The sequence below is a fragment of the Labeo rohita genome, chromosome 13, assembly GCF_022985175.1.
Source record: "Labeo rohita strain BAU-BD-2019 chromosome 13, IGBB_LRoh.1.0, whole genome shotgun sequence".
NCBI classification, from domain to species: Eukaryota; Metazoa; Chordata; class Actinopteri; order Cypriniformes; family Cyprinidae; genus Labeo; species Labeo rohita.
The window spans coordinates 33,599,986-33,625,672 of record NC_066881.1 but is presented as its reverse complement, the minus strand read 5'-3'; the positions used below and the strand labels follow the sequence as shown (position 1 = coordinate 33,625,672).

At 31.3% G+C, this 25,687-nt stretch overlaps 1 protein-coding gene across 4 annotated transcripts in view; it reads right to left on the bottom strand.

Moving 5' to 3' along the window:
- LOC127175709 (signal-induced proliferation-associated 1-like protein 2) overlaps window positions 1-25,687 on the bottom strand; it is a 176,404-nt gene that overhangs the window by 27,717 nt on the left and 123,000 nt on the right. The window contains exons 10-16 of one of the 4 annotated variants that reach the window (XM_051126960.1): window positions 25,025-25,276; window positions 20,293-20,445; window positions 18,110-18,219; window positions 17,729-17,811; window positions 10,353-10,759; window positions 4,733-4,927; window positions 535-588 (exon numbers count right to left, since the gene is read on the bottom strand). In XM_051126960.1, coding sequence (XP_050982917.1) covers window positions 535-588; window positions 4,733-4,927; window positions 10,353-10,759; window positions 17,729-17,811; window positions 18,110-18,219; window positions 20,293-20,445; window positions 25,025-25,276 — 1,254 coding nt within the window. The remainder of the gene's footprint in view (window positions 1-534; window positions 589-4,732; window positions 4,928-10,352; window positions 10,760-17,728; window positions 17,812-18,109; window positions 18,220-20,292; window positions 20,446-25,024; window positions 25,277-25,687) is intronic. The other 3 variants (XM_051126961.1, XM_051126962.1, XM_051126963.1) reach the window with 3 other exon arrangements.

The window sequence follows — 25,687 nt, the reverse complement described above, 5'->3', positions numbered from 1 at the left end:
AACGTAAAGGTTACTCATATACAATCTGCAGCAGAGTTAAAAATACTCAGCGAGTGTGTAAATACTGGAGGTGAGTTAATTAATATTGTGAGAAGGTCACATTCAGACATGTACGCCGTCTTTTATGTTTTTCTGTCTCGGATAAAAATAACAACTGAGCAATGCAGCCAAAATCCAAACAACTGCAATAGTGAAGAGGACGTATAAAAACTAACTCAAAGCCCGCAGGCGCTGGACAATGTCATCACAGCTGTCTGGCACTAGCGCCGTGGATTTAACACACTTAGTGACCCATTGGCCTTTACTGGTGTACGTGTCTATGAGCAACTGTTGATACGAGCACTACAGGCTATGTCTGAGTCTGACAGAAAGCATTGCGGTGAGCGAGGAGAGGAGGGAAGGTGCGGCACAGCGGGAGAATTTCAACTTGAGACATTTACACTCAGTGAGGAGAACAGAAAGGTCAGGGGTCGGAGGGGAAAGTTCACTAACGGCGTGAGCACAAACATACACAGTGGGGGTGTGTGTATGTACCTGGACCGCTCGGCTAGAGCCTTCAGAAGGAAAGACAACAAGCTCTCGGCTCCACTGAGTAACAGAAGCCGAGGACAGCAGAAGAAACAGAGAACAAAGTTAGCAGCTGCTTTCACACGGCGAGCGCTTTATAGTGTCAAGGCGCGCTGCGAACGGGGAAAAAAGCTTCATTAGCAGGCACAATAAATGTGAGTGATATTGGAAGATTTGTCTAGAGGCTGGGTTACGTAACGTGAAATAAAGGCTGAGGTGGAATAAACAAGGAAAGGAGGTGCTAACTGCATTACAAGGCTTCTTTCATAAAAGCCGGGGAAAAGCAGCTCAGCCACACCATCAATCTAAGAAGAGTTTAAATGGAAACTTTTACTGAACACAGACATTAGTGGAGTGATGGACCTGAGAGAGAGATTCATTCGGTACACACTTGCCAACTAAATGTGGACATAGCATAGAGGTGTACTGTTGTCAAATGAGTCGAATTATAATAATTACAGAATAACACAAACTGGGGTAGTTGCATTTTAGGTCAAAAACATTATTTACTGAACTGATGTAGGGAAGCATAATTAAAATAGATCAAAAGAATGACAGAATGATAGAAAGAACAATAGATCGATAGATAGATCGATAGAAAGATAGACAGATAGAACAATAGATCAAACTATAGATAGAACAATAGATAGAATGACAGATAGAACAATAGAACGATATAGATAGATAGATAGATAGATAGAACATTAGATATAAATAGATAGATACATAGAACAACTGAGCTATAGAACGATAGATGGATAGATAGAATGACAGAACAATAAACGATAGATAGATAGAACGATAAACGATAGAACAAATGAACGAACGATATATATAGATAGAACGATAGAATGATAGATAGAACGATAGAATGATAGATAGAACGATAGAATGACAGAGATAGAACAGTAGAACGATAGATAAATAGAACATTAGAATGACAGATAGAACAGTAGAATGATAGATAGATAGATAGATAGATAGATAGATAGACAGAGCGATAGAACGTTAGACAGACAGACAGAGATGATAGATAGATAGACAGACAGACATATCGATAGCTATAGAATTGAGCTATAGAACGATAGATGGATAGATAGAATGACAGAACAATATATAGAATGACAGATAGATAGATAGACATAACGATAAAACGAATGAACGAATGACAGATATAGATAAAACGATAGAATAACAGAGATAGAACAGTAGAACGATAGATAAATAGATAGAACGATAGAATGACGGATAGAACAGTAGAATGATAGATAGATAGATAGGTAGAGCGATAGAACATTACATAGACAGAGATGATAGATCGATAGACAGATCGATAGCTATAGAATTGAGCTATAGAACGATAGATAGAATGACAGAACGATAGATAGACAGATAGATAGATAGATAGATAGAACGATAAATGATAGAACGATAGAACGATAGAACGAATGAACGAACGATAGATATAGAACAATAGAATGTTAGATAGAATGATAGAATGACAGAGATAGAACAGTAGAACGATAGATAGATAGATAGATAGATAGATAGATAGATAGATAGATAGAATGATAAACGACAGAACGAATGAACGAACAATAGATATAGAACAATAGAACTATAGATAGAATGATAGAATGACAGAGATAGAACAGTAGAACGACAGAACGATAGATAGATAGATAGATAGATAGAATGACAGATAGAACAGTAGATAGATAGATAGATGATAGATAGATAGACAGAGCGACAGAACATTACATAGACAGAGATGATAGACAGACAGATCGATAGCTATAGAATTGAGCTATAGAACGATAGATGGATAGATAGAATGACAGAACAATATATAGAATGATAGATAGATAGAACGATAAACGATAGAACAAATGAACGAATGATATAGATAGAACGACAGAGTGATAGATAGAACGATAGAATGACAGAGATAGAACAGTAGAACGATAGATAAATAGAACATTAGAATGACAGATAGAACAGTAGAATGATAGATAGACAGATAGTGCGATAGAACATTAGATAGACAGACAAAGATAGATATGTAGATAGATAGATATAGATAGAATGATAGATAGATAGACAGACAGATACATATATAGATAGAGCAATAGAACATTACAGACAGACAGAGATGATAGATAGATAGACAGACAGACATATCGATAGCTATAGAATTGAGCTATAGAACGATAGATAGATAGATAGATAGACAGAACGATAAACGGTAAAACGAATGAACGAATGATAGATATAGATAAAACAATAGAATAACAGAGATAGAACAGTAGAACGATAGATAAATAGATAGAACAATAGAATGACGGATAGAACAGTAGAATGATAGATAGATAGATAGATAGATAGATAGATAGATAGATAGATAGATAGATAGATAGATAGATAGATAGATAGATAGATAGATAGATAGATAGATAGATAGATAGATAGATAGGTAGAGCGATAGAACATTACATAGACAGATGATAGATCGATAGACAGATCGATAGCTATAGAATTGAGCTATATAACGACAGACGGATAGATAGAATGACAGAACGATAGATAGACAGATAGATAGATAGACAGATAGATAGATAGAACGATAAACGATAGAACGAATGAACGAACGATAGATATAGAACAATAGAATGTTAGATAGAATGATAGAATGACAGATAGAACAGTAGAACGATAGAACGATAGATAGATAGACAGAACGATAGATAGATAGATAGACAGATAGATAGAATGACAGATAGAACAGTAGATAGATAGATAGATGATAGATAGATAGAGCGATAGAACATTACATAGACAGAGATGATAGACAGACAGATCGATAGCTATAGAACGATAGATGGATAGATAGAATGACAGAACAATATATAGAACGAAAGATAGATAGATAGATAGAACGATAAACGATAGAACGAATGAACGAATGATATACATAGAACGATAGATAGAATGATAGAACGATAGAATGAAAGAGATAGAACAGTAGAATGATAGATAGATAGACAGAACATTACATAGACAGATAGATAGATGATAGATAGACAGACAGATTGACAGAACGACAGAACAATATATCGAATGATTGAGCTATAGATAGACAGACAGAACGATAGAATGATAGAACGATAGATAGATCAATAGAATGATAGATAGATATATATATATATATATAGATAGATAGAATGATTGAGCTTTAGAACGACAGATGGACAGATAGAATGACAGAACGATATATAGATAGATAGATAGATAGATAGATAGATAGATCTTTCCCCAAGTAACAACTTCATACTGTAAAAAAATAAAAAGTTCCAAAAAAGATCTCTACCACAACTCTTTAGAAAGAGGGGAACCGAACTAGAATATTAAAAGAAAAGCAGAGGTGGCTCAATCGGTTTTTCCTCCAGGATCTGTTTGGAGTCCACTGGGCAAACACTGATCTTCTGTGTGGAACAGTACCATCCACAGGGATCGGGCATCAGCGTACAGATCAATAATGAGAAGAGACACATGCCAAGTATATTACATCTGCACATTTACAGAGCTGATTTCACACAGGTCTCACTTCGATCAAGCCCTGTTAATCTACTGACGGTTCTTTCCAGGCCTTGGTGATACTCGGATCAATAGAGGAAAGATTCACTTTGATCTGTAACCTATTGCACACAGTTTTTCGTCCTTGAAAACTGGAATTGCCTGATAATTGTGCCAGCGGAGAGATTAAATGGATAAAAAGAAGTGAGAGACCTTCGCTGCTGGCTACATTCAGCCTCGGAATAGATTGGTCTCTCCTGGCCTTTTAAACCAGACGCTTAATGAGTCACACTGGCACAAGCTTGGAGGGCAAGATTAAATTTAATCAAATCTAAGGCCCAACCTAATTGTTCGCATTAGGAAATTACAATACAACTCTTTTTAGACATAGTCTTACTTGAGTGCTTTACACGCTCTAGAGATTTCGAGGCCTCTCGAGTATGTGGTAATGGCAAATGGTAAATTCAATTAAACTACAAATAACGCTCATATGAAGTGTCTTAATGTTGCTTTTAGTGGCCTAAACAATTAACTCCTAAATACACCAATCACAGCAGCAGATGCATCCCATTCCACACATCCACACACTCACCCACACTCGGACTGAATTGGGGGCTCGTCCGGGATCGGTTTGTCATCGGACCTCCTACGCCGGCTGTGTGTGTGTGCATCAGTGCTGGGCCCTGGCTCCTGGCTACTTTGGGGGACTGCGTGGGCTCTGGAAGGTTCTGGAGAGGACGTGAGCTTGAAGCTGTGGGGTAAGGGGCTGCCGGAGTGGTGGGAGCCACTGGCCAGCGCACATGGGATAGAGCAACGTGAGACCCAACCATCAAAACAACATGAAATGACTTCCTGTACTGTTTAATTCAAGCACTGGTGGTTAGATAAAGAAGGGAAATGCTTTACAAATGTGCCCAGTGCTATTTTAAGGGAGTTTTCACACCTGGCTCATTGAGGCAAAAAACCACCTGGCACGCAGCAAGTGTACTCTGACCAATGAGAGGGCAGTTTTACTCACATGTGACTTGCATAAACATATTTTGGTATGCCTTAAAGTGTTATCCTGAACTGAACCAAGAAGAAAATGCAACATTGTAACAACTCAATTCCCTGTTTTGGAACAAAGCAAATGATCAGGTCTGAAAACACCCCTATTATGCCATTTCGACTATTGCCTTTCATGCAGAGTGTAACGTAGCTGTATGAAATGTTGTAAAGCCAAAAGTGCATGACAAATAAAGTTACTGTCTCCCAAAAGAAAGAATTCGAATCCCACTTCTGCCATGGCTACAAGGTAAGACATTTGCATAATCAACAGAGCCAATGGGTTGAAGGCCCAAATTGCAATTTGCAAAGGACTTTACACAATCCCAGCTGAGATTTTTGAAGTTGGAAAAGAAAATGAGATGGAGTTTTTTTACCCTACCTTTTCGAACAGGAGTACTAACGCTACGTGACCTTTGCAATGTGATTACATAAAGCGAAGTCGCAGACACGCATCGCAGAGCTAGTGCAAGACAAGCACTTGTGGTTAAAAAGTATAAAAATGTAAAAATGTAAAAAAGGTTTTAGAAAATGGCAAATCGTTTCACTAGATAAGACCCTGATTCCTCAGCTGGGATCGTGTAGAGCCCTTTGAAGCTGCATAAAAACTGCAATTTGGCACTTCAACTTGTTGGCTCCCATTAAAGTCTGCTATACTGAGAAATCCTAGAACGTTTTCCTCAAAAAACTTAATTTCTTTTCAGCTAAGGAAAGAAAAACATCTTGGATGACATGGGGCTGAGTAAATTATCAGGAAATTTTTATTCTGGAACTGAACTAATCATTTCAACATAATCGTTCATTTTTTTCACCATACCTCAGACTTACCGTCATTTTACTGACGACTGCTTCTCTAAACACAGGATTCACAAAAAGCTACCTCTCGAAAGATGGCTCAGTAGCCAGTTTATTCAGATCAACTGGCTCCACTGTATCACAACCTGTAAGTATGCTAAATAATAGATGTTTATGTTTTCTATTGAGCGTTCAAAATACAGAACTATGTGAAAACGTTTATCATTTCCGACATGCGCTTTATGCAATAGACCAGTCACAAGAGACTGGGCCATCTGACCAATCAGAGCAGAGTAGGCTAACAGAAAGGAGGGGTTTAGAGAGACTGAGGCCCTGTCCCAAATGGAACACTTCATGTGCACTTGCGCTCTTACAGACTTACAATGGCCACTGCGTGCACGTGTCCATTACAGGAGAAGTCCACTTCCAAAACAAAGATTCACATGTAATGTACTCACCTCCTTGTCATCCAAGATGTTCATGTCTTTCTTTCTTCCGTAAAGAAATTATGTTTTTTGAGGAAAACATTTCTGAATTTTTCTCCATATAATGGACTGATATGGTGCCCCGAGTTTGAACTTCCAAAATGCAGTTTAAATGCGGCTTAAACGATCCCAAATGCGGTTGTAAATGATCCCAGCTGAGGAAGAAGGGTCTTATCTAATGAAACAATCGGTTATTTTCATTAAAAAAAAATACAATTTAAATACTTTTTAATCTCAAACGCTCGTCTTGTCTTGCTCTCTCTGAACTCCGTTTATTCTGGCTCAAGACAGTTAGGGTATGTCGAAAAACTCCAATCGTATTTTCTCCTTCAACTTCAAAAATCATTTTAAAATCATCCTACATCGCTGCAGAAGTACAGACACAGTTTTAGCAAAGTGAACATGCAAAGAGGTAAAACAGCGATATAGGGGTCGATTTTGAAGTTGTGGGAGAACATGAGATGGGAGTTTTTCGACAAACCCTAACTGTCATGAACTGAAACAAAAACAGTCCAGGCAGAGTAAGACAAGACAAGCATTTGGCATTAAAAAATATATAAATTGTTTTATGTTTATTAAAATAACCGATCGTTATGCTAGATAAGACCGCTCTTTCTCGGCTGGGATCGTTTACAATTGCATTTGGGATCGTTTAAAGCCGCATTTAAACTGAATTTTGGAAGTTCAAAATTGGGGCACCATATCAGTCCATTATATGAAGAAAAATGCTGAAATGTTTTCCTCAAAAAACAATTTTCTGATGCTATAAAATGGTGTGACAGCTGCGAGTGACAGCTTCTCTAAGCAAACTGAGGTGCGAACTGAGGAACTTAAGGAGGAGATTGGAGATGTATTTACAGTATTTTAATGCAAGCCTCTTATACAGACAAAAAGCAGGAGCAGGGACATTGGCAGCTTGACTTTTCTTTAATAGAATTGTGGAAAAAGAGGTGATATCAAATGTTTTTTTTACCTTGAATGCATCTAAACCTATTATTGGAGACTCCCAAAACAAAAAAAAGCCTAACAATGGCATAATAGAGGCATTTTAAAGTAATTAGATCAATAGCGATCGAATACAGCCAGGTCCTATGAACGATCCCTTGGGCTTCCATTTAGGAAACACTGAGTGAGTTCTGCAATGACAGCGCTCTGTTCAAATGCATTCACAAGACAAACATGCACTCAAAAACACACACATCAGGACTGACAACATGCCTGTGAGCAGGACCCTGACCTTTCTACAGCAGCATGACAGCTGCCATTCTCTCCGGTCCATCTCAAAGAGACTTCTCACCATTTTTCTGCCTTTTATGTCACAAGGGTTTAGTCGACATTAGATAATGCTAAAGTTGTGTACTTTTGAAACCTCACTTAGTCGTGCATTTGAAGACAGCTGGTTCTGAAGAGCATAAGAACACTCTGAACATAACAGAAGGTAATTTGACAATTTCGCTGATTACTTTCCTGAATTGCTCTGCAGTGCAAAACAAAGCAGTTTCATTGTACGGATGGAAAATTACCCTATATGTCTACGTTTAAGTGCTATACACAAAGCAATCTATTTTTTCCTTTAAAACACTGTCTATTATCTAATGTTATCTCAATTACCCATCTCCCACGATCATTCTGTACAATGCAAATAATGACTTCAGTGCAAAGACTTTCTTTTCCATGATGCAGAAAAAGGCAATGGTATCACTGCGTTTTAGTACCATGTAAAAAAAACCCCAAGATTATGAGATTAAAGCCGTAATATTTTGAGAATAAAGTCGAAATTATGAGCAATCAGTCCAGCTTTCAAATTGTCAATTTGATCACGAAATACAAATTTAATTTTAAAGTTTAAAGCAAGATAGAATTGAAAGGAACATCTGAAGGCATGAAAAAAACAGTATAGCCTTATTTAATGAATCAAATGTCTCATTGTTATCAAAAAGATGACTGATTCACATGCCGCTTAAACTGAGGCGAATACAGTGATTTGTCACACCACATTAAAGAGTGTAAAAAAGACATTACTGTAATAGACATATTCTTTGTTTTTCATTATAAAACTGACAATTTGAAAGCTGGGAATTTGTCATTTCTCCCAGTGCTCCCAATCCGGGCCATTTGCATGCACAATAGGCTAGAATATACTCTCAAAATATTATAACTTTAATTTATACGATTCAAATTGTCAAAATATTTTGATTTTATTCTCGTAATTTCGACTTTATTCTCAGAATATTCAACTTTATTCTAAAAATATTTCTACTTTATTCTCAAAATACTATGAAAAAAGTCAAATTATTTCAACTTTATTTTCGAAAAATATTTCAACTTTATTTTTGTAGTATTTTGACTTTATTCTCAGAATATTCAACTTCATTATCAAAACATTTTGACTTTATTCTCTAAATATTTCAACTTTACTTTAATAGTATTTCCACTTTATTCTCAAAATATTTCAACTTTATTCTTGTATTTTCAACTTTATTTTCGTAGTATTTCCACTTTATTCTTAAATATTTACTTTATTTTTGTAGTATTTCCACTTTATTCTCGAAACATTTCAAATTTATTCTTGTAATATTTCTATTTTGTTCTTGAAATATTTTGACTTTATTCTTGTAATTTAAATTTATTTTTCTAGTATTTCGACTTTATTCTCGTAATATTTTTCGACTTTATTCTCAAAACATTTCAACTTTATTCTCAAAATATTTCAACTTTATTTTCATAGTATTTCAACTTTATTGTCATAATATTTCTATTTTATTCTCGAAATATTTTGACTTAATTTTCATAGTATTTCGACTTTATTCTCGTAATTTTTCAACTTTATTCTCAAAATATTTAGACTTCATTCTAGAAATATTTTGACTTTATTTTCAAAATATTTCACCTTTATTCTCAATATTTCGACTTTATCTCGTAATTTTCCACTTCATTCTCGAAATATTTCGACTTTACTCTTTAAATATTTTAACTTTATTTTTGTAATATTTCGACTTTATTCTTGTAATATTTTGACTTTAATCTCGTAATCTTTTATTTTTTTTATTTGTTTATTTATTTATTTATTTTTAACATGGGCATTAAAATGCCGTCGTAGAATGGATCGGCTACTTGAAAACAGCTTTAAATTGCTGATCTTGAACTTGAACTTTCTATTTATCAAGCAATCATGAAAAATAAAATATTTCAAGTTTTTCACAAGAATATGAAGCAGCAACTGTTTTCAACATTGATGATAATCAGAAATGTTTCTTGAACAGCAAATCAGCATATTAGAATGATTTCTGAAGGATCATGTGACACTAAGGACTGGAGTAATGATGCTGAAAATTCAGATTTGCATCACTGGAATAAATTATAATTTTACAATATATTCACACAGAAAACAGTTCTTTGGAACTGAAATAATATTGCACAATTTTGATGTTTTTATTGTGTTTTAAATCAAATAAATGCAGTGAGGAAAAGAAACTCCAAAAGACCCAAAACTTCTGAACTTGTCTTTAAAATGAGGACACAGAGTCAGTATAAGCAATTTAGATGTAAAAAGCCTCTAGACCTGTTATTAAAAAGCAGCATTCCTCTCTCTCCAAGTGAATACACACAGCTGGATATGCAAAATGTCCAGACTTAAACAGCTGCACCCAATTAATTGTGTGTTTGTTTGTGTGTAACTGGAAGAATATGCACATATTTATAAACAATAACTGATAGCAGACTGAGAAGTGCACATTTTCTGCTGCTAGTGGAAATCCAGCCAGTGGGCTAATCAGTAATGTTGGCAAAAACATTTACCGAGTATAACCAACCAGGAAATGCTTGACCAATTCAGCCTCAAGCTACAAATCTGACCTGTTTATATGCTCCTAACTTTTTTGTGCTCACCTAGAATGAGATGAGATCTCGCTCAGGTCTCCCATACTCCCGTCGGCGGGCGCGTGTCCGGCGGCCAGAGCCGCGGCGTAGCTCTGGGGAAGGTACAACCTGCCGTGGTCCTCCTCCGTGGACCCTTCTTCCGTCAGCTCCGGCGTCCAAGGGTGTCCCGGATCAGACGCCCCGCGGCCCTGGAGCATAACGCGTGCCACGGACGCACCGGCCACCCCCGGGGTCATGCTACAGGGCGCGGTGTCGATGCCGCTGTCTGTGGAGGCTCCTTTGATGTAGGTGAGACCCAGCATTTCTGGATCCATCAGGTCCCCGGAGCCGAAGTGCTTCTCATCACTGTTACTGCTGGAGGCGTTGCTGGACAGAGTGTTGCTGCTGGAGTGGCTGGAGTTCTTATCGCCGCCCTGCTGGAGGAAGACAGAAAAACACACCAAGGAAATATTAATAAAAGGGTCCTTTTTGGTCAAGATATGTTTTATATTTTTTAAAGCAACACCCTAAAAACCACCCAGAACATCCTAGAAACTGCACCGGATAATTGGCACAGGCAGAAACCACATATATTTTCTTAAATAACATAAATATAAATATATGAAAAAAAAAATATATATATAAATATATTTAAAAACGAATAATAAATATTGTATTACATACATTATTGAATATCCTAGAAACTGAACTATAGTATTTGCATGGGCAAGAACCACTTGTTGTTTCTTTTTTCTTTAAAAACATTAATATATTAAAAAAAAACAATATGAAAAAGAAATCAATATAAAAATATAAATATTAAAATTGAATATTAAAATTAATAAATAAATCTACAACATAAATAAATATACTTAAAACAAAAAATAAATGCAAATAATACAAATAAATAAGTAAACAAACAAACAGAAACAAAAAAGTAAATACATAAAAATGCATACTTCAAAAACTAATACTAAAAACAAAAAAAAACTGCATTGCAATATTTGCATGGGCAAGAACCACTTATATTTTCTAAATGATAAATAGATCTATCTATCTATATCTATATCTATATCTATATAAACGAGTGAAAAAAATAAATAAAAATAAATTAGTATAAAAATGTATTTAAATAAATAAATAAATATTTCAAAAACAATATTACTCCTGCAACTACATTTAAACATTTTCATGGTCAAGAACCACTTCTATTTTCCTTACAAGCATTAATATAAATATATAAAAAATAATTTTTTAATAATAAAAAATAAAAATAAAATAAAAAAATATTACTTTTCTAAAAAATAAACAAACAAAAAAAGATACAAATATACAAAAAGTAAAATAAATAAATGAATAAAAATAACTACACAAATGAATACATAAATAATACTTTTGCAACTGCACTGCAATATTTGCATGCGCAAGAGCCACTTATATTTTCCTTACAAACATTAATATAAATATATAAAAAAAATACATTAATATAAAAATATAAATACATTAAAATAATAAATAAATAAATCTGCAATGAACCACTTATATTTTCTAAAAAATAGATACAAATATACAAAAAAGTAAAATAAATAAATGAATAAATAAAAAAATAAATACAAACAAACACAAATTAATACATAAAATAATATTTGCATGGGCAAGAAACATTTTCTTTAAAAGCATTAATATAAATATATGTAAAATAATTAATATAAAAATATAAAACGATTAAATAAATAAATAAATCAGCAAAATAAATATAAATATATTTTTTAAAATAAATGCAAATAATACAAATAAGTAAATAAATACTTCAAAAACAATATTACTCTTGCAAAAAATTTATTATCTTATAAATAATTAAATATAAACATACATAAATAAATCAAATACAAACAAACAGAAAAAACATAAAATAATACTCTAGCAACTACACTGCAATATTTGCATGTGCAGGAACCACTTATATTTTCTTTAAAATAAAAAATAAAATAAATTAATACAAAAAATACTTATCAACTGCAATATTTCAGTTCAGTGTTTCAGAGCACATTCATAAACAGCTAAGATGTAAATTTAAACATCATACAAAGGAAACAAAAAATTAGCTCACATTGCAGCACAACACACATCATCCCATTGTCTACATGTCGTTTTGTGCATGCTTGCATATTTTATGATCTATAATTCCAATTAGCAGATGGAAAATGGGCCCTATCTGCTGTCATATTCTGTCATGTGACACCTCCTCGAGTCCAAACTAATATCACACCAATTTCAATGTACCGCTGCACACAGCAAAGACCAGCGAAACTAATTACTGTGAGCTAATGAATAATTCTATGACTGGTAATGTATGCAAATATGCGCTGTATTCATTAATTAGTGCGCAGACAATAGGCGTAATAAATCAAGAGAGCAGAGCCGTGTACATCTCCCAGCGGATACGGACAACAGCATTTTACACAATGCAACAGACATTACAGATCATTCAGAGATGAAAAGGTTTGTAAGTTATTGATATAGATGCTAGAAGGTAAACACACAATAACAAATATAATTAACAGACTGAATCCTGACATTAAACCTGTGTTTATACAGACTGCAACACACTCATTAATGCAGATGGAAAACTCACTCCACTTAGCGTGGATAATGAGACAGTCCTTTAATCTTTCATGCTTTCCCATATTTGTTAAAAGCCTCTATAGATGCATCTACACAAATCATAAGCTGCATATTAAACATCCTCAGAGCAACTGAGAAAAGCATTCGAGAACATGCTATAGGAAGTTTAAACAGCATGAAGTTTAGTAAAATGTCTTTCAAACTGATTGGATATTACACTTAACATGGGCTGCAATGAATTAAGACAAAATCTGCTGATTTCTTTAATAGAAACTGTTAAATCACTAAGTAAAGTGATTAAAAACTGCAGTGTTTGCAAATGAGAATGGAGGCAAACGCTCTTCACAGTCGAAAGAAATTACAAGTGATAACATTAGAGTAAGTGAAATGAAGTAATTAACATTAATTTACCTTGGAGCAAATGAAGACGATCTTATACGTTTTCATACAGAAATGAGGACAGCACAGTTTAATTGCAAAAAGGAAAAAAATGACTTTTATAGCTCATACCTTTATAGGTTATTAACAGGTTATACTATTATAGAAGTATAAACATTTACAGTATTTTTGAATAATTTCTATGAAATTATTCACCATAAACTAGTATCAGCAACAGATACTAAGATATGATTGGTCAATACCATTTTTAAGGCGGGGCTTAAGGCAAAGGGTTAATTAGGCTGAAATAAATGCAAATATAAGTGCAAATACTGCTTTAACACAGCAAGCAACAACATTTGCAAAATGCATTGCAAAGCTCTTAGGGAAAAAAAACAAATATAACTGAATAATAAGAATTATAATTAAAAATGATTTCATTAAATATTTGTGCATATCTTTATCATGCTTATTATACTATAATAAAATATACTATAATAAAATAAAACACACATATACATACATACATACATATATATATATAAATGAAAAAATGAATCATTCATTACTGATAAAGTATAGATGAAAAAAATTCAATTGAATTTTACTTAAAATAATAAAATCTGCAACATAAATAAATATATAAAAAATGCAAATAACACAAATAAATAAGTAAATAAAATAAATAAATAAATAACATTAATACTTCAAAAAACAAACAAAAATAAAACAAAATTAGCAACTGCTTTACAATGATATATATATATATATATAAAACCATATTTAAGATTTATTCTAATTTTATATAGAAAATAAACAAATACATAAATATAATACATTTATATATTTACTTATTTTATACATTTATATATTCAATTTACTACAATATATCATTCATTATTAATAAAGTACTGATAAAAAATCCAATAAATTTTCCTAAAAATACTAAATGAATAAAATCTGCAACATAAATAAATAATGCAAATAAGTAAATAAAATAATAAATGAAAATGAATACTTCAAACAACAAACAAAAAAAAATATATATATATATATATATATATATATATATATATAATAAACACACAAATAAATAAATACATTTATATATTTACTTATTTTATACATTTATATATTCAATTACAAGTAAATGAATAAATGAAAATGAATAATTAAAAAAATAAACAAACACAAATTAAGCAGCTACACAGCAATATTTGCATGTGTGAGAACCACCTACATTTTCTTAAATAAAAAAGCAACTGCTTTGCAATAATATTTATATTTATATATATATATATATATATATATATATATATATATATATATATATATATATATATATATATATATATATATATATATATATATATATATATATATATATATACATATACATATATATATATATATATATATATATATATATATATATATATATATATAAATATATCATTCATTATTGATAAAGTATAGATAAAGGATTAAATCAACCAGAATTTAAAATTTTAAAATTTAGAAACAAAGTAAAAATTATACTATAAAAAAAATTAAATAAAAATATGCTAAATAATACAAATATATTTCTAAATATTTTAGATATTTATTTCATTACAGTATTTCATTCCATACAAAAAGAACAGTTATTTACTTAATATTTTTGCGCACTAGGTCACTTTTTATGCTTATTAGAGCAGCTCACTGTTAACTCAATAGTGGAGGTGTTGCATATGTAGATTTCATTTCAGTCACTTACAGTATGAAGATCATTTCAGCAATGACTCTCACTAGGTTTGTAAGACAGCTTATATAAACACTATATCTACACTACAGGAGGCTGTTGTTTCTAGACCTCGGCATCCTGCGTTAAACGATCCTAATTTCCTTTCGGCTGGATGCCGGTGGTCAGATGCTATTAGAGGAACAGGCGGTGTGAGATATTGGGTAAAACTCACATCGAAGGTGAGAGAGAGACAGACGAACGCGAGCGCGTCCCTGATAACAGCACCAAGGGCAGACTGACCTTATCGCCATTCATTCATCACACTGACGCACATGCACACTGACAGCAGCACTAGCGGCCTCGTGCGCCTCCGTCCGCGTGTTTGTCATATCAAGGCTTCACCGAACGCAGTAACACCCTGAAGACGAGTCGCAGAACTTTCCCAAGCAGAGGAAGCTCGTGTTTCCACTTATGCAAAGTGATTATATGCTTCATATGTGAAGTGTAAATCCAGCTCACCACATTAAAACACATTCTGACACAGTAGGGAATTGCCATATTATGAATTAGTCTGGGATTTATAAACATACAGTTACGTATATAAACAAATGCGTCCTGCTGGCTAGCCACAAACCAACTGAATTATAAATAAAGCACATGGTTTATTTTGTCAGCGCTCTTCTGTCCTTTAAATGAACCGGACTTCGTAAGCTCCTATATGGCTGTGTGCAGAACAAGTAGGACGTTTTCCTGTATCAACATCTTTGGTCCAAAATTACTATCAAACAATATGACTTTAAGGGTTTGATTTGTGGCTTTAATAACAACCAAACAACTGAGTAGAGATGATGCCAACCCTGAACCAACATATAAAACTTGAATTTTCTGAAGCTGCTTTGCAACAATTTGTATAGTTAAAAGCACAGTACAAATAAATGTCAATTAAACTGAATTCATAAGATTCTTCAATCAATCTATTATTTCATATAGATTTATATTTATATTTATTTATATATATATATATATATATATATATATATATTTTCCCCTCACAAATTGCCTGTACTGTCATTGGCTTTTTATTTATTTATTTATTTATTTTTTAATTATGATATTTTATTGGGTAGAAATTCTGTGTTATATATATATATACAATCAGTTTGATTTTAAAGTTTTAGCAATTTCCTGTTTTGTCATTTCTATTAGTTTTTAAATTAATTAATTTATTTTTATTTAATTAAGATACTTTATTGGGTAGAAATGCAGTGCTATTTTTTGTTTATATTTGTACATATTTTAACGTTTTAGCAATTTCCTGGGTTGTCATTTTTATTAGTTATTAATTAATTTTGAATTTTTTCTAAAATATGGTTTTACATTTCTTATCAACCTGTTTTATGTATGTATATATATTGCATTTTCTGTTATCAGTTTCGTACTCTACAAACAGTTTTAGCAATTTCTCTTATGTCATTTCTTTAAATTTTATATTTTTGTTGTATAATTATGATATGATAGGAATTATTGATATATGATTATGAATTGTGATAGGTAAATCTATCTATCTATCTATCTATCTATCTATCTATCTATCTATCTATGTTTTATTTTTGCATTTTCTGTTATCAGTTTGATTTTAAAGTTTTAGCAATTTCCTGTTTTGTCATTTCTGTTTATTTATTTATTAATTTATTTATTATAAATATGTCTATGCAATTCTCCATATGAGACAGGCCAATTTAAAAAAAAGTCTCTAGTACTGGAAACGTCATGTAAATTAATAAAATCTTAAAACTACTTGGGAATTGTTATAAAGAATATAATTATGATAATATTTTAAAATTATTTTAAAATTTAGAATTTTCTGTTATTAGATTGATTTTAAAGTTTTAGCAATTTTCTGTTTTGTCATTTCTATTAGCATTTTGTTTATTTATTTATTTATTTTTAAATATGTCTTATCAACCATTATTTTTCTTTAAAATTTTCTTAAAATCTGGCCATATGAGGCAGCCTAATTTTAAAAAAGTGATTTCTAGTACTAGAAAAGTGATGTATGAATAATATAATAATGTATTAATAAAATCATATTTTCAAATTATTTTAACATTTTGAATTAGCTTTTGCTTGTATTTCCTTTTTTTTTTTTCAATTTTATTATTGTCTTTTTATCATTTTTATGCGTTTTTGTTTTTAAAAATGTCTATAATTTTTTTTTTTAACCTAAATTTGAGATATTTTTACTTTCAAATTAAACTACAGGAAAACTGGGTTGCAAGTAGTTTTACTTTGCAAGTAATTTTTTTAAAATACCTTATTTTATTTTAATTTTATTTTATTTCAAATAAAAATTTAGTTTTAGTTTACAGTAAAATATTATTTAAAAATCTTTATCCAAATTTTTAATTTCCAATATTCAATTGTAATTATAATTATTTTAGGACACTCCTAGTTTCTACAAAAAAAAACAAAAAAAAAAAAAAACATTTTAAAATCATTGCAGCAGATATATCATGGGAGGGTTTTGAATATTGTTATGGACACTGGAGGCCCTTGGAGTTAAAAAAGGTTGGGAATCACTGTTGTAAGAGTATTTAATGGATGGGATTACATATGGTTCTTGGCAAAATCACAGTCCTCACATCAACTTTACAGGAGCGTTAAGTGGGAATAGTCTTACCCGCGTCAACTTGTTTGGCGAATCCTTGCCTCTTTCCTTCAAGGAGTTGAGGATCTTGGTGGAAGGGACGTGCCACTTTGCCTCTGTGAAGAAACCAGATTGAAGGATAAACAGAGATTCCCAGAACATCTGACTGTCTGACATGTGATCTAGCTGGTCCAAAATGGTCTACATGATTCGTCTTAGGGCTGGCAAAACCCCTTGGACCAAATAAAACCAGACTAAATATACTAACTAGGGCTGCATTTAAAAAAGCAGGCTTTTATTCGAACAAGTTACCATATAATAACCTCCAGTACATTTTCAGTGCAGTAGCTGATGTCTATCTGACCTTCACTGGTGGGAGTGATCAGTGTAAAGCTGTGGATGTGTGAACGGCACCTGCAGAGCGTGTCCTCTCCAGAGTCGGCTCTCTCTCCCTCAGCATCTCCCCGTCTCCCAGCATGCCCTGGGCTTCAGCCGAGCGCTCGTGGAGCACAGGAGACTGACACCTACGGATGAGACCGACGGGGAAAGGTTCACACTCAGGGGAATGACAAAAATGACTTCAATCAGCCAGATGAGGGTGATGAAACGTTTTTTTTTCTTCATTGCCGTGCACTGATGTAAACGTAGAGACTAAAACAACTCCAGCTGTGATTAAAGTCAGCACATTTGCGGACGCATTTAAATTCATACAGCAACAACTCATTTATTTACTTTGATTGGATTGATTATGGGGGTTGAGAAAAACTGGATATTAATGAAAATTCAACAAAGTCTGGTAATAAAATGTATGAGGATCCTCTAGCTCATGTTAATAGTCAATGTTTATGGTTTTTGTCAATGCTGGACAAGACGTGTGATATTTGCTAAAAGTGTCCTTAGCTAAATAGGAAGAAAATCAAAACGTCTTTATGGATGACTTAAAATCAAGTACTAATTACTTTTATTAAATTAGTAAATTACCGATTACTCTACCTGAAGATTAATAAAGTTAGGTATAAATTAAGATCTAAAAATGCATATCAACCTATGTCTGATGGAAAACACAAACACCAGTTTATTTAAGATTAAATAAAAAATGTAAAATAATAAATAATATTATTATTGTATTATTTAATATTAGTAAATATTTTATAAATATTTATAAATACATTTACATTACATTTATTAATGCATTAAATAAACAAAATCAATACTAAATAAATACTAAATAATAATTTTAATTAATTTATAAAACCCAAATCAATATTTATATACATAAGGTGATATGATAAACACAAAACAATATTAATAATATTAATATTATTTTATATTTATAATAAAAATTAACAAATGTTTTATTAATCAAAGTTAAACTATTTTTAATAAAACATATCCTTACTAAATAAATACTTAAAATATTTACATTTATATTATCAATATAATGTTATTAACTAATTTATTGGTTGATTTATTAATTTACATTAATTTAATTATTAATTGGACCAATACATTAATACTAACTTAAAATTAATAAATTAAACTAAATGAACGCTAAATGAATACTGACTAATATTTCATAATAAATTATCAATACAATTTTATTAACAAATTTATTGATTGATTTATATTAAAATAATTATTAACTGGCCCAATATATTAATTCTAAACTAAATTATAATAATTGAATTTAAAACTAAATAAAAAAATAACAAAAATATTAATTTAATGGTATTACTTAATGTTATTGGTTATTTTATTAATTTGTATTAATTTAACCATTAATATATATACCGTCATATATATGCCGAACAATATGATAAAAACCAAATAATATTAATAATATAAATATTATTTAATATTTATAATGAAATTAACTAATGTTTTCATTAACACATTAATACAAAATTAAACTATTTTAAATACAACTAATCGCTTCTAAATAAATACTAAATAATATTTATATTTTACTTATCAATATAATGTTATTAACTAATTTATTGGTTTATTTATATATTTACATTAATTAAATTATTAATTGGACCAATACATTAATACTAAATTAAAATTAATAAATTAATTATAAATTAAACTAAATCAATACTGACTAATATTTGATACAAATTATCAATACAATTTTATTAATAGATTTATTGCTTGATTTATATTAAAATAATTATCAATTGGGCCAATATATGAATTCTAAACTAAACTATAATAAAGTAAATTAAAACTAAATAAATAAAAAATATCAATATAATGCTATTAATAAATGTTATTGGTTGATTTATTAATTTGTATTAATCGAACCAATACATGAATACTACATTAAACTACAATAAACACAATAAATACTGAATCATATTTGATTACAATTATCAATATAATTGTATAAATTTATATATTGATTTATATTAATTGAGTTTTTCATTGGACTAAACAATAAATTAATAAAAATAAAAATTTTAATTAACATTAAAATTAAAATTAATACCAAATAAACACTAAAAGAATATTTGATCACAAGGGTCAAATCAATATAATTGTATTAATTACTTATACATGTTATATAAAAGAATTCTATATCTAGTTTGAGGTACCCGTCGTATCCGGGCTGCTGGTTCCAGCTGGCGCTCGCGCAGGGTCCCGGGTCGCTGGAGGACGACTGGTTACTGGGTGAGCTGCGGTAGTGTTGGGACGCGTCCCCTTTACTGCAGGACGAGATCTGAGGTTTCTCAATATCCTGAACGCTCCTGCAGCGTGAGAAACACACAGAACAGATGGGTTTCCATTCTCACAGCAGCTGCAGTACTGATACTGATACTGATACAGACGAGCACCAAAACAGCACAGTTCAATATGTGTGAGCCACAGATTATAGTTTAATGCACAAACCAGATCAGAGAGTCAAGAGAGCAACATCAGGTGACATCAATGTGTCTGCTCTAATTCACAAAAGCTTGAAGGAGATTGCATGCAACATTAAGCATTATTTTTTCTACCATGACATTCTCATCAATGTTGAGAAAAAGAAACTACGAAATAAAATAAAGTACATTTGTGCAAAGAGCCATTAATAATTAGGCAACACGCAGCCTCATATATTTTACTGTAATCATTAATAATAATAATAATAATTATTATTATTATTATTATATAATTGCATTTTAAAATGCAGCTCTTCAAGCAGCTTTACACAGAAACAAGCAATTTAAAAGTAATAAATAATGCCAAAAAATAAAATAAAATAAAATGAATGAACATGCAAATAAAGACTATGATTAAAACTACAATTATTGATAGTATTATTACTTTTATTATTATTTAATATTATTAGTTGATTAATTAACTTAATTAAATTATTAATTTGACTAATACATTCAAATCTTGAAAAATATTTGATCATAGTTAGCATAATTAAATTATTAAATTAAATTAAATTAAATTAAATTTAAATTAAATTTAATTAATTATTAATTAGGTCAGCACATTAATACTAAATTAAATTAAAATAAATAAACTTAATACTAAATAAACACAAATAAAATAAAAAAAATATTTGATAATAAAAATGCTTTATTAATAAAAAAGAACTTTATTAACTGATTCATTGACTGATTTATATGAATTAAATTACTAATTGGACAAACACATTACTAATAAATAAAACTAGAATATATAAATGAAATGAATACTAAAATACTGAATAATACTTCATTAATAACTGCCAATATCATTTTATTAATTAATTCGGCTGATTGATTTATAATAATTAAATTATTATTTGGACCAATAAATTAATACTAAATTAAATTAAAATAAATTAAACATTATAATAAAAATGCTAAATATAATCTTATTAATAACTTTAGCCTCAACTAATACTAAGTAAATACTGACTAATATAATAAAAAAAATATTAATACAACTTTATTAACTGATTCATTGACTGATTTATGTTCATTTAATTATTTATAATAATTAAATTATTATTTGGACCAACACATTATTTCTAAATTAAATTAAATTAAATTAAATTAATAAACTTAAAACTAAATAAATACAAGTAAAATAAAAAAAATACAAATATTTGATAATAAAAATTATCAGTATAATCTTAATAAATTTAGCATGACATTTTAACAGTTTAAAATGATTTAGTCATTGTTTTCTGTCAAATATATGTTATTGTAATTAACCTTTTCCTGTATTTATCCAAAATGTGGGCAAATGTGCATCTGAATTTTTCATGCATACAGAAGATATGCACAGTATGCATACTACAAATATAGTAAGATTACTACAGTAAATATGTTATTCTGATCGTAACTACAGTCCTCACTGAAAACCTGTCTACCGAACTGTCAGTGATCCAATCACACATCACCTCATTAAAAAGTACCAGCCGTGAAACGCAACCATCTGATATTCCCGTTTTCCTGCTTCCTCTCGGCCGCATGCTTTAATGGGAACCAGCAGCGGATCCCATTCTCACACACATCTCACACACCTCCCAAAACCACAAAATACAAGTCAGAGAAACTGCATGAAGGTGATTTCAGGTCCCGCCTGCCAAAACAGGCTGACGTCAGTCTGAAGTCACAATGCATAGACCAGAACGGTCTATTTGGCAGGGTCACATTGCGCAGCAACAATGCCAAAGGACAATATGCATGCTATGTGACACATGCATAAAAGTCCTTGTAAAATGACTTTGCATTGCATTCAAGGCATTTCGTCACTTCATGCACTTTCTTGTGAAAATGTGAGAGGTGTTTGCATGTGTGTTTTTAGTGTTAGTGCATCACTAATAAGAGAGTCCAGTGGTGTGGCATTACTGAAGCGCGGCACAGCTCTCTCCACATGCGGTCTCAGAGGAGCCGGAAAGGTCATCAACACCGCGAGGGGTTTCCAAGTAAGAACAAATAACCACATTATAACAAACCATATTTGAAAGGCATATCGCCTGCATACCAAATACAGGACGCTGAATTCACGATGATCTGGGTCAGTATGTTTACCAGCAATAATGGAAAGGCAACACAACACCTTCCAGCAGAATGTAAATTGTTAGTGCATGGTAAAAAGTGAAAATGTTGCATTAAACTGCACAATCACAGAGCAACTTTTTTTTTTTTTTGCAATTTACATGAATGCATTTTCCCTTTATGTGAATCAGATTTGTGCATCAGTATTTTCGTCTTTTTTCAGTTAAAATGTCTAACATACTTAAAGTGAAATTTATTCCTTTGAGAAGCAATTCTATAAACAATTTTCAAAGTGATCAAGCTCTAAAAAGGAATATTGTATAATATACAGTTGAGGTCAAAAGTTTGCATCCCCCTTTCAGAATCATTAAAAATATAAATTATCTTACCAAAATAAGAGGGATCATACAAAATGCATGTTATTGTTTATTTAGTGCTGACCTGAATAAGATATTTCACATAAAAGATGTTTACATATAGTCCACAAGAGAAAATAATAGTTGAATTTATAAAAATGACCCCCTTCAAAAGTTTACATCCCCTTGATTCTTAATACTGTGTTATTTCCTGAATGATCCACAGCGGTGTGTGTGTTTGTTTAGTGATAGTGGTTTATGAGTAACTTGTTTGTCCTGAACAGTTAAACTGCCTGCTGTTCTTCAGAAAAATTCTACAATTCAGGTCCCATAATTTTTTTCGTTTTTTCAGCATTTTTGTGTATTTGAACCCTTTCCAACAATGACTGTATGATTTTCACATCCATCTTTTCACACTGAGGACAACTGAGGGACTCACATGCAACTAGTACAGAAGGTTCAAACGCTCACTGATGCTTCAGAAAGGAAAGCGATGCATTAAGAGTCGGGGGGTGAAAACTTTTGAACAGAATGGAGGTACATTTTTCCTATTTTGCCTAAATATCGTATTTTTTTCCAAGAAGAACTGTCCTTCAGAGGCTACAGAAGATACTTGTTACATGTTTTCCTTAAGACCGAATAAGTTAAATTTACCCTGATTTTCAAATTCCAAAAGTTTTCACCCCCTGAAAGGGGATGCAAACTTTTGACCTCAACTGTATAATGGTCTGCAATGTTTTTAAAAGAAGTCTCTTCTGCTCACCAAGGCATTTATTTAATAAAAATACAGCAATATAGCGAAATATAAAATTCTAAATAACGGTTTTCTATTTTAATATTTTTTTTTTTACATATTTAATCCATTTTCCATTTACGTGAACCAGATTTTTGCACTGCAAAAATATTCATTGTTTTTTTTGTTTTGTTTTCCAGTTAAAATATTTATATAATATTTATATAAAAATTTGCTCAAGCAATATTGCACGCAACTTTAAAATTTGTTTTCATAGACTGTTTCTAGGGCTGATTAATCGTGATTAATCGGATGCTAAATAAATTGTGTGTGTGTGTACTGAGTATATTTATGTATCTAAAAACACACACAGAAAAATGTTATATTTCTATACAAAATATTTCTATATATTATTTATATATATATATTTATATATATATATATATATTATTTTTTTAATTACATACAAGTATGTGTGTATTTATATATTATACACATAATTAATATACACAGTACACATGCATATTTTATATAAACACAAACTTTTATTTTGTATGCGATTAATTGCGATTAATCGTTTGACAGTCCTATCAAAAATACGCGTATTTTGTCTTACTGCACTGGCAGATCCTTTTTTGTCCAGTTTTATTTTTTTTGTAATCCGTTTTGCAGTTCAAAATTAAATTTTACTAATCAGAAAGCATGTAAATTTTATTGAAATCATGAAATTTATTATCAATTATTATAATAATTAAATAAAATTATATTACAAGTCATTAAAAGTAGTCAGTTGAATTCATAAAACTGTTTTATATTTTTTTTTATAAATTTTGAATTTTGAAAAAAAATTATTAAAATAAAGTTTCACAAAACATGCAAATTTCATATATAAATATCAGTCTTTTTTTGGACTTTAAAATTCACGTACATCAGTGTATATTTTGATTTAATTAAGTGTATAGCACTTCTTATGATTTAATCATCGAAAATTTGTCAAATTCGATGACAATTTTTACATGACTGGATTTTGCAATTCCATCAGCATCATGGAAATCAGAGCCCTATGCATAAAATGTCAGAAAATACACAATACAAAGTTTCTGTCACACTTCTTTCATCCTGCTGTATTTTTTCATGGACTCTGAATGAATCTGGTTCATTCAGGAGGGCGACGGATTCAAACTCACCCACTGACATTCAGAAAAACACCACTGGAAACACACCCAAAAACATGCATGTGAAACTAAAGCGATACCTGGGTCCATCCGGCAACTTCCTGTCGAAAGAGGTGCTGCGTGGGATGGCGGTCTGAGCGTGCTGGAGGATCTGTTGGCACGGCATGCGATCTGGACCCTGCGTGGGGGATCCGCGGGGAAGAGGCTGGCCGCCGGTGGGCACGCGGTGCCAGGTGGTGTTTCTCTTGAAGGGCGTCTTGTACTCGCAGGGCGTTCCTTCACTGTCCAGCTTATACTCCACCATGGGGATGCGGTAGAGCTCTGAACATCCTCTGAGAGACAACAGAAATTCATAAGATGTTTTTGATTTTTTGGAATAACCATGAACATGTATTTAAAGGAAAAGTTCAAACATACAAAGAAAAATTCATCATGAAGACATCAAACTAAAATACGAGTCCTCGTAAAAATAAGGTGGATACGAGCTCTGAGGTGAAAAAGACGATGCACAGAAATAAAGAATTTTGTTGAGGTGTGTTTTGGGTTGAAAGAAAAGAGCCCGAGGGTTATGAAAACAGTTCGCTCTCCAAAAATAAAAAAAAAACCTTTTGCAATTCAACTCTGGAGCTATTGTCTGCATGAAGCTCTCGAGGTGAAGGGTTAACGTTCTCCTCTTCCATCTGCATAAGCAGCCCACAGGCTCGTATCAATTAGATGCAGAAGACAGTTCTGAAAATCAGACA